At 58.6% G+C, this 10352-nt stretch overlaps 2 protein-coding genes across 5 annotated transcripts; one reads left to right on the plus strand and one right to left on the minus strand.

Annotated features, from left to right (window-relative positions):
• Nucleotides 1-1101: 1101 nt before the first annotated feature.
• GPRIN2 (G protein regulated inducer of neurite outgrowth 2) lies at nt 1102-9647 on the plus strand. Of its 4 annotated transcripts, XM_019953979.2 has the most exons (4): nt 1149-1282; nt 3548-3667; nt 6823-6958; nt 7688-9647. In XM_019953979.2, exon 4 carries the CDS (start codon nt 7694-7696, stop codon nt 9053-9055), a length of 1362 nt encoding a protein of 453 aa, XP_019809538.2. In that variant the 5' UTR covers nt 1149-1282; nt 3548-3667; nt 6823-6958; nt 7688-7693; the 3' UTR covers nt 9056-9647. The 4 variants fall into 4 exon arrangements, with proteins under 4 accessions (XP_070638444.1, XP_019809538.2, XP_070638443.1 ...); XM_070782342.1 differs by lacking the exon at nt 6823-6958; XM_070782341.1 differs by lacking the exon at nt 3548-3667 and having other exon boundaries at nt 1167-1282.
• On the minus strand, nt 2310-6297 carry LOC139180383 (KN motif and ankyrin repeat domain-containing protein 3-like). The gene is made up of 3 exons (XM_070782045.1): nt 6206-6297; nt 5979-6071; nt 2310-3474 (listed from the first exon to the last, which is right to left on the minus strand). Exons 1-3 carry the CDS (start codon nt 6295-6297, stop codon nt 2490-2492), a joined length of 1170 nt encoding a protein of 389 aa, XP_070638146.1. The 3' UTR covers nt 2310-2489.
• Nucleotides 9648-10352: the final 705 nt, after the last annotated feature.

The raw sequence follows: 10352 nt of genomic DNA on the forward strand, positions 1-10352 counted from the left end.
GGCTGGGGGAGACCAGAGAAGTGAGGCTGGTGCCTGAGGTCTTCCCAAACTGGAAGAGCAACAGAGATGGCGCCCCCTTCCGGCCACTGAGCCAGAGGGGTGCAGACCCTTCAGTAAGGGGCTGGGCAAGCAAATCAATGGTCCTTGCACCTGGGTTCAACAGAAGAGAATCGATACTGGGACTCGATTCTCAGAGACGAGGGGCCCTAGGGATGGGTGATAGAAATCCCTGGAGGGCGGAAGGGGTAAGGAGCTGTCTGGGCCGGGGGAGGCATGTTGGGAGCCTGTGCCTAAGGAGCCTGCTGCCTGAACTGGAAATAGTTCTGAGCATGGAATCTATGGGGTTGAGGTTGTGGGGCCGGATGGAGGGCCTGGGTCTTGAAGGAGCCATGGACGCAAAGCTCAAAGGACCAGGCTCGGTGGTGGGGTCTGCAAGAGTGAACCTCAGAGGGTGGAACTATGGGGTCCAGGGCTTGGAGAATGGGCGTCTGCACGGTGGGTCTAAGATGGACCCAACTAGGTATCCCATGCGCTGGGGTTCTCGAGGGCAGGACCTGAAGTCCCTCACTATTGAAGGATGGGGGCCAGGGTGATCAAGAACATGGAGCCGGGTGGTGAGAAAGAGGGTCTCCTGAGGGGCTCTTAGACCTCTGTGCTGGGCGTGGTAGGCCGGGGCCGAGAGGGCGAGGCTCTTTGGACTTGGGCTGGGGAGCTGAGGATTGTAGGGAGCCGAGCCTCTAAGGTTGGGGACGTTGGGGTTGGGTTGAGAAGATGGGTGTCTTGGGGCGGGTGTCGTTGGGAGGCCTGTAAAACTGGAGATCATGGTGGGGGCGGGGCCGAAAAGACGGGACGGTGAGACGTGCCGTGAAGAGTGGGTCCGGAAGAGGGACTAGGGGCGCGCGGGGCAGGGTCGAGGCGATGCTCCTGCGGCTGTAGGTTGCGGGGGGCTGCGGAGCGCGGAGGGGCCGGGGGCGGGGCCGGGGCCGGGGCGGGGGCGGGGCCGGGACGCCGGCGTGGGCGGTGGAGCGCGGGGGCGGGCCCAGGTGAGCAGGGCTACCGCCCCCTCCGTCCCTCCTCCCCCGGCCTGCCCCCGCCCCTCAGTCGCCCAGCTGCGCCTCTTGCTCTGGCTCCGCTGGCCGGGCGGACGGCGGCTGGCGGCGTCTTCGGCCCAGGCCAGGTCCAGGTCCGGCTCGGCTCCATCTTGGGCGGCTGCGCCGGGCACCTGTGGCGGCCACAGGAGCAGCGCTTCCGCCGGCCTCCGCGGCCCCGGGCGGGCAAGAGGGTGAGAGGCCAGCTTCGTGCTCGCCCGTGTTGGGGCGAAGGAGGGTGGGATGGGCGGCACCTCCCCTTCTTGCGCCCGGGAACCCCACTCCTCACCTTTCTCTGAGCCCCGACCCTACGCATCCCGGCCCCCAGTGCTCAGCGCACCCCCGGGCTGCATCCCTCCTCCCATCTCTGGGCTCACTGCCTGAACTATCCCCTTTTCCACGTCTCCTCTGCCCATCCTCCCATTTCTCAATATTCGGTGCCCAGGACGTCGTCTCTTTCTGCCAACCCCCACCGTTCCTACCGCTTCTTCCCCCTTCCTTCCTCTTCCCTTTCCATCCCCACCCCTCATCCCACTCTCCTCCCCCTGCCCCCAGCCCTTGCCCTCCCTTCACTCGCACTCCTCCTGCCCTCCATCCCTGCCCGCTTACCCCACAGCCCCCCTCTTCCTCCAGTCACAGTCTTTGCTGCTGGGAAGGTCTAGAGCCCTGCTTGGGGGGTCATGTTGAGGACCTTCTCCCTGAGTCCAGGTGGGCTTTGTGTGGGAGGGCAGGACAGGGCCCCTTGCCCTCGGGGAGAGTGTGTGGGCGGTGTGTTCAGGCCTTTGGCTCCGCAGCTAGAAGCGGCCTGTCGGTCTGGTGCGCAGAGTGCAGCTGTGTGGATGCTGTTTCCTGCAGGCTCGCACAGCAAACGGGCCTGTGTGTCGGCACCGGTGGGTCCACGGGTGTGGTGTGGGCCTATACTGGTTCATGGGACCCCGTGGCCACGCAGGTAGGGACACACCAGCCACTTGGGCTGCTTCAGGTTTGGGGCAGCTGGGCCTGGAGGCTGACCTTTTTCATCTCGGGTTCCTCCTGGGAAGTATGGGCAAATCCTCCTCAGCGGAGGAATCTCTTGCCTGGTGGGATCTAGGCCTGTCTGTGGTGAGCAAAGCTGGGTCTGGGACCTCTGCCCCACTGTTCCCCAGAACCCTTTCCTGGCACAGCTTGTGACGTGGGCACTTTGTTCTTAAGACTCCTTCATCCTTTTTTTTTTTTTTTTTTTTTATGAGTTAGGAAGGTTTTATTAGGTAAGAAGCCTGGAGGAATGGGTAGACTAGGGGCTGTGTCACTCCCTCAGCTGCCTCCTCACCCTGTGTGGTTCAAGCTGAGCCTCTGACCACAGACCTCTGCCCAGAGATCAAGACCTGACTCCGCCTCCCCGACCCAGATGTGTTAGGCCAGTCACTGGGGCAGGGGGTCCTCTCCACTGTCACTGCAGCCTCCTTCACCAGGCGTGGCCGTGGATGAATCAGGGGACAGCTGGGAGCCAGGCTGGCCTGAGCTCAGGTGGGCATGCAGCAGAGCGGCCACCTCGTCCTGCTCAGCCTCCAAGGCAATGGCCAGGGCACTGGTGCCCTCGTTGTCCAGGAGGGCAGGGTCACAGCCTGGCTGGGCCAGCAGCAACCGCACAGTGTCTAGGCGCCCATACTCGCTGGCGCACATCAGTGCCGTGGCCCCGTCTGCATCTTGCACGTTCACGTCTGCCCCGCATTCCAGCAGGGCAGCTACCATGTCCTGGCGGCCGTGGCTGATGGCCAGCATGAGGGCTGTCTGTCCTGTCTGGCTGGCCTTGGCGTTAACGTTGCCCATTTGAAAGAGTCTCTGGACCACAGCCATGTCCTCCTCTCGCCCCACAGAAGTAAGTGCCGCCAACATGAGGGCAGAGTAGCCAGCTCGATTCTGGTGGTCAATCTTGCAGACCCCCGTATCCAGCAGCAAGCTCGCGATGGCCAGGTTCCCATGGGACACGCTGTAGTGCAGGGCTGTGTTTCCGTTGCCATCCGCCAGGTTCACCACGTGCTCCAGCAGCTCTCGCCCCAGGCGCGCCACCGCGCCCAGGACCCCGGCCACGGTCTCCGCTTGAGAGCGCCGCTGGCTCGACACCCGAAACCACTCCTGGGCCACCAGGCGCGCCGCGCCACTGTCGCGGGGGACCCCGCGGGGCCGGCTCAGCTGTCGCTGCAGGGCTGCACACGCCTCCCTCAAACGCGGGCTCAGTTCGCACCTCCCCTGCGCACCCGGCTGAGGTTCCTGCTCTGCCTCCGGCTCAGCGTCCCGGTCCTCCTTGCCGCTGGGAGCGCCAGGGGTCTCGGAGTCGGATGCCGCGCCGCTGTCGTCGCCTGAGCCCGAGGAACTGCTCCTCGGGGGCTCGGCAGCACCATCCTCGCTGGTGAAGGGCAGGTTTTGTGCCTCCAAACACTTCTCTGTAGCTCAGGAATGCTCCCTGCTGCTTTCCCCAGCTTTGGCCAGGAAAGCCCTCCTTGGCTGGGATGGATCAGACCACCTCCTGGAGGTTGCCACGCCCCTCTCTATACAAAGAGGGATTTGGGTGGTGTATGTCCCTACCTGGTTCCTAAGAGGTAAGTTCCTATCTCAACATTTGAGGAGTGTGTGTGTGCGCGTATGCACGCGTGTATGAGTGTGTGTATACAGAGGGGTGTGTGTGCGCGTATGCATGCGTGTATGAGTGTATGTATACAGAGGGGTGTGTGTGCGCATGCACGCGTGTATGAGTGTGTGTATACAGAGGAGTGTGTGTGTGCGCGTATGCACGCGTGTATGAGTGTGTGTATACATATTCTCCCAAGCTGAGGTTTAAAACAGACTTGGAAACAGTGTCATGATGGAGACATTGGGAACATTGGTGATGACTACCACCATCCTAGGATGGGATGAGGAAGGGAAAGATTAAGAAGCAAACCAAGCTACCCTATAATCTAAATGGCTTCCTAAAAGCCATCTTTCTTCCCCTACGCCCACTTCCAAGTACTAGTCCTGTGATACCTTGAGCACAAGTCACTTCTGATGGGAGGAAGAAAGGTAAGATTATTAACAATCGCTGTTCCAGGCAGTCCATATGCCATCACATTATGTCTTCACAACAGCCCTGCGGGGTGGGGATTTATTTCTGATATGCAGATTGGGGAAACTGAGGCTCAAAGGAGTTAGGGGTCCATCTGAGTGTGCATACATAGGAAGGGCAAGAGCCTGGATTGGAAGTATACCCCTTTGCCTCGCCTGTTCGTCCCTGGCTCCAAAGTTCATCTGATCAGCTCTATTGCTTCCTGGGAGGCCTCTCTTCTTGGTAGGCGGGGTGTGAAAAACCTTCTTTCCCTGGCATAACTCGAAACAACTTCCCTTGAAGCTCTTCCCTCCATCAGCCTGGGAAGGCCGGCTGGGGTTCAGCTGTGGGTTCTTTGATATATCTGAGCTGTTCCAGATCTCAGATTGTCACCTGCCATTTGTGGAGGTGGGCTAAGGAAGGAAACTAACAGAAATATAACCTCCCACTGCCCTGGGGTCTTTGTGGTCACTGCTTGCACTCTGAGTGACGGCCAACCCTGAGCATCAGGCAGCCATCTGGTGAGGCGGATCCAGCAGTATCTCATTGCTGACAGCTTCTCGCCAGCTCCCGGTGGAGACTGTGTGTGCCCCCAGCCTTGTCCCTGTTTCGTCAAGGAAACCAAGGTCTGGCTTCTTATGGCCGTCCTCAAGAGAAGGGTGCAGGGTAGGTGGAGTTCAGTCAGAGGCTGTGTGGGCTGTCCAGATAGGACTTCCTTCGTGTTCTTGGGCTTGGAGCTCAGTGGTTGTCTGCCTGCCAGGGCCCATCTATGACCACAGCCTTCCTAGCCAGCAGGTCTCCTTCTGTCTTTCTGAGTCTCGGCTGCCTACAGAGCTGCTAAGAAGCAGGTAGGGTGAACAGGCATCCAGGCTTTGTTCTTACTTGTTCACTTGTTCCACTGGCATGTCACGGGTACCACTGGGTACCCATGTGCTGGGTTCTGGGACTCCAGTTGAGTCATGGCAACAATAAATAAAAAGGGATGCCAGTGGAGGAGTGATAGCGTCCAGGACGGAGGTCTGGACTGTTCTCGAGAGGGAGCGCAGAGAACCTCAGACGCTCCTGAGTTTGATTCCTGGCTTAACCACTTACCAGCTGTGTACCCTTGAGCAAGTCACTAAACCTCTCTAAGCTTCGGTTTCCTCTTCTGTAGAATGGAGAAGATGACTTATCTCCTGAGATTGCTCTTCTATTGCATGAGACAGTGCTGGAAAGGAGATGGCACATGCCTGACACAGGGTGGGTGACTGGGCACTTGGCACTGCCGTTCTTACTATCATCACTGTGATTGGTACTGGCTTTGTTGCCCTTCTCTGTTTATATGTCCACCTTAGAGCCTGCGAGTAGGGCCTGGGCTGTAGTCTTTTCTTGTCTATTCATCATTTTCCTGACTCTTCCAGGGACCAGTCTGGCTTCAGCCCCAAGGAGCAGCTAGGACAGGAGACTCCTGCCCAGGCTGGTACGATGTGTAGAGCTGCACAGTCCAGTGTGGTCCTCAGTAACAATATGTGGCCCTTTAAGTTTCAATTTTATTGTTTACTCCTTAAGTCGTGTCTGACTCTTTTGCAACCCCATGGACTGTAGCCTGCAAGGCTGGGATTTCCCAGGCAAGAATACTGAAATGGGTTGTCATTTCCTTCTCCAGGGCATCTTTCTGACTCACGGATGGAACTCACATCCCCTGCATTGGCAGGCGGATTCTTTACTGTGGAGCCACCTGGGAAGCCCTAAATTTCAGTTACTTAAACAAAATCAGAAAGGCAGTTGTTCAGTCGCACTAGCTATCTGTCAAGTGCTCAGTGGCCACATGTGACCAGTAACAACCTTACCGGACAGCACAGAGCAGCATCTTTTCATCACCGCTGAAAGTTATGCTGAACTGGGCTTCATAGCAAGCCTGGAACTCTAAGGGGACAGTTGCTCTAGAAACACCCTCACCATTGGCTTGAACAGCCACCAGTCATCTCCTGAGCTCTGGGGCAACAGGAAGTTTTAATGTACAGAAACCGAGTTCCCGAGAGCCCTTCCCACACTCCCTTGCAGTGGCCTCGCTCACCTGGCCAGGGTGGCTGGTTTCGTGGCAGTTCTTATCAGCCCGGGCTGGGAGGACATGACTGGGATCGCCAAGTTGCCACTGTTGCCTACCATCTCCACCCTGCTTCTCCAGCATGTCCTGCCTGGCTGGGAGTCTCAGAGTGATGTTTCTTATTCACGACTCCGCCCTGGGCCAGACTGGCTCACGCCCTGACCCCACTCCCTCTCTCTGGGCCCTGCCCAGCCCCCAGCCTGCTGCCCTCCTCTTGTGATCTGAGCACATGCCTCTTGCTTTCTGCTCACCCTGGTCCTTGTTCCTTCCTCCCAGGCACCATCTCTTTCCTCTCTCTCTGGGTCCAACCTGCAGGTCTGGAGGAGTCTGTATGGCTAGAGAAAGGGACAAGAATGGCGGGAAGGGAGCGGGGGCAAGAGAGGATGTGTGTCTGATTGGTGGTTACAGGTATTCCCTACTTTTCAAAAGTTTGCTTTATTCCACTTCACTTTCATGCGAGACCTACATTAATTAGTGACTGTTTTCAGTAATGGAAAGAAGTTCGAAGAGTTTTACAAGACAAGGTAATTGCCTCTTTACACTGTTTTGGTTTATGAAAAGGTTTCATAGGAATGCTCTTCTTTCAGATAGTGGGGGTGACCTGATTGGACCCCATTTGGTGGGCACAGCAGATCTGCATTAGTTCCATGTTGCCTGACCTCAAGAGCATGGCACACAGAAGGTGCTCGTGAGATGGCAGCGGGAGGAATGAACACATGCTGAGTGAGTCCTAAAGGGCTGATATGGGAGCTTCTCTTGCCCTTGGGGCATGCGGTGGGAGCCAGGAAAGCCCTTCCCCTTCACAGCGGCCAAGACTGAGCCCCAGAGACGAGACAACCCAGCCAGGCCAGGCCAGAGAGGATGGGGAGGGAGCGTGAGAGAACCCAGGGTGTTCTCAGGGAGCCCTGTATTCATGTCTTTCTCATCCCCAAGACCTCTGCCCGCCACTGTGTACCAAAGAGGCTCCAGTCCAAGTGAGATAGTGATGATTCTGGGAGGAACCAGGGTAGTATCCATCAGTCCAACGTTACTGGTTATTAAAATACTGTAACAGTTCTGTGCTGATTGACTAAGAGCTATTGTCTCAAAGCCCCAAGCCCCAGGGCCCCAGCAGGCTTGGCCTCTCCCCTGGCTTCCCCGTCCCGCATAAACCAGCAGTAGAGTCAGCAACTAGGCTTCTAGATGATCTCTAGGATCTTACCCTAGGGCTGGTTCTGATCACTCACTTTTGGTGTTTGGATATTTGAAGTGTCATCCTGTGTATGTGTGGTGACCTTGATTTGAAGTGTCTGGTCCCCTGTCATCATTTTGCTTGTGGCTCTGACTGGTCAGGCAGGCTGAGACTGAAGCCTTCCCCTCAGTGTGCCTTGCACTGTGTGAGCCCCCAGCAGAATCCAGCAGAGATGCCGCTACCCAACTCAGTGCCACCCCCTCCCTCTCTCTCTCCTGCAGGCAGCCATGAGATCCAGCCGTCCTGAGCCGGATGCCCCGGAACCCCTCAGTGCCCACCCTCAGCCCCTGTCCCGAAGTTCCTCCAGCCTGCTGGGCGAAGGCCGGGGGCAGAGGCCAGAGTATCGCAAGAGGGCCAGCAGCACTGTATGTCAGGCCCAGCTGGGCGAGGCCGGCACCGGTGCCCAGGTCCCGGAGGCGGAGGGGCAGCAGGCTGAGCGCGTGGAGCAGGCACAGGCCTCCAGCCCCCAGCCGCAGCCCAGTGCCGTGGGCCACTGGCGTAGCAGCACTGTGGGCAACGTGTCCACCGTGGGCGGTAGTGACCTGTGTAACCCGTGGGACCCCAGCGCCGCCACTGTGCAGAGGAGCCACTCGGACCTGGCTCGCAGCACCCAGACCCGGGGCCACAGTGGTGCTCAAAAGGCCAGCCTCAGCTGCTCAGCCCTGGGCAGCTTGCCTGTCCATGGGGCTCAGTTGCAGCCCAGCAGCACCTCTGGCCAGAGTGGCCAGACCCCTGAAGGCTTGGAAAGGGACCTGGCTCCGGAGGACAAGACTTCAAACTCAGCCTGGACACTGGAGAGTCAGGTGTGGGTGCCACCAGCTGCCTTGGGAGGCACAGTGACCCACAGCAGCAGCCCCAAAGCCACCGGCCAGTCGGCCACCACCTCCTGCCATGCTTTGTCTCCAGCAGCCCTGCTCTGTGGCATGAGGGAGGTGGGGGCCAGCAGCTGCTGCCATGGCTTGCCTGCCCCAGGGATTCTGGCCTTTCCCAAACTAGTGGCCTCAGTGAGTGAATCTAGGCTGCAGGCTCACCATGGGGTGAAACTCCAATGTAGGTTTTCTGGGGGGCTTCCTGGGCATTCCCACTGCTGTGCCCACCCTTGGGGTCCCACAGGGTTAGCCATGGAGCCTAGTGCCAGGACCAAGGACATGTGGACCATGACCTCAGCAAGTGACCTGGCCCCAGTCTTGGCTTCCCCTCTGTCAGCGCAGGATGCTGGTGTGCAAGCTGCCCCCAAGGCAGTCTGCAAGGCAGTGGCCACCAGTCCGCCTCTGGAAGCCCCCGTGGCCCTGCGCATGTTCCCGGAGGTAACTCTGGAGCCCAGCCTGGCAGAGGCGCCATCTCCTGTGCGGGACGTGCGATGGGACGCCGAGGGCATGACGTGGGAGGTGTACGGAGCTGCAGTGGACCCGGAGGTGCTCGGTGTGGCCATCCAGAAGCACCTAGAGATGCAGTTTGAGCAGCTGCAGCGGGCCCCTGCCAGCGAGGACAGCCTGTCTGCTGAGGGCAGGAGGGGGCCGCTTCGAGCTGTCATGCAGTCCCTGCGGCACCCCAGCTGCTGTGGCTGCTCCAGTGCAGCCCCTGAGTGAGGAGCTGCAGCCCCTGGAGCTGCCCGGGGTGCATGGACTCAGCCCCAGGGACAGTGGAGTCCCCACGCTCTTTGGATCCACAGGCACCCACCGACATGGCTCTGTCTTCTGCTGCCCGCAGATCACAGGACTGCAGCCTGGGGATTCCCTGCCCCCGGCAGTTGGGCTAGTTTATAAGGGCTTGATTCCCAAGAGCCACGTGTGGGCTCTGAACTATGGGACAGTTTCAACACTGTGCGTAAGGGGCCTCTTTGTGGCTTTATTTTCACAGCAGTGCTGAGATACAACAACCTCCTGACGTAAAAGGTGGGGTCTCACGTGGCGAGGGCTGTCTAAGCCTTTAGGGAAGGGCACTGACATTGTCGAGGCTTCCTGTGTGCCACGCTTGTCAACTCACTTTCCTGAGTCTTCACCGTGTTTTACAGACATAACCACAGACATTTGGCAAGACTGCAGCTGCCATGCCCAGGCCGGACAGCTCACGGTGGTGGGCTGAGAGCAGAGCGGGGGCTGGCTGAAGCCTGCAGTGCTTTCCTGCAGCATGTAGTTGGCAGAGCAGGGCAACTGTGAATAAGAACTTATTGAGTCCATATTCATTTCCAGGTTTTGTGGATTCCTTGGGGAAGAAGCTGCCTGTGCCCTTGTTGAGCTCACCGTGTGTGGGACGGGAGGGCTTTGAGCATTATAGAGGGCTGCGGGGTACTTCTCGGAGCCAACCACCTGGTAGATCATTGTGTTGGGGTCTGGCCAAGGTTAGTGCCCTGCTGGGAGTCACTTGGCCTGGGAAGGCGGAGTCAGGACCCACATGCAGCTCTGCCCATGACACGGTCCTGTTCCTGGGCCCCCTTCTGTGCCCAGGAGCCCAGGATCTGACAGCCAGCATATCCCCATTCCCAGGGGACCAGTACTCTCGAGGTGGAAATGACTCACAACAGTGGGTTAGCTTTTAAGTGGTAGTGACAACGGGCCAGAGAAACCAGGTGAGAAAGGCATGTTTCAGGTCGGACTGCATCCCAAGACCCCGCATGGGCTTTCGTATTCCAAGATGTGACTTTCCCACTCCCGACAGGCTGGGTAAACTGCCAGTCCTGCTTGGAAATGACAGCAGATCAGAGCTGCTTCTGAGGGTGGGTCTGGGGCAGAGGGGTGGGGTGGTGTGCAGGAGGGGACTGGACTTCATCTCCCTTTTAAAATGTGATCAAGCAGCTTGTCCTGCAGTCATGAGGGTCTTGACACCATGTAGCCTGGGGTCCGGGGCCTGTCCATGGCCCATGTTGGACCGGGGCAGGCGAGTCCA

This window comes from Bos indicus, chromosome 28 (genome assembly GCF_029378745.1).
Source record: "Bos indicus isolate NIAB-ARS_2022 breed Sahiwal x Tharparkar chromosome 28, NIAB-ARS_B.indTharparkar_mat_pri_1.0, whole genome shotgun sequence".
Lineage (NCBI taxonomy): Eukaryota > Metazoa > Chordata > Mammalia > Artiodactyla > Bovidae > Bos > Bos indicus.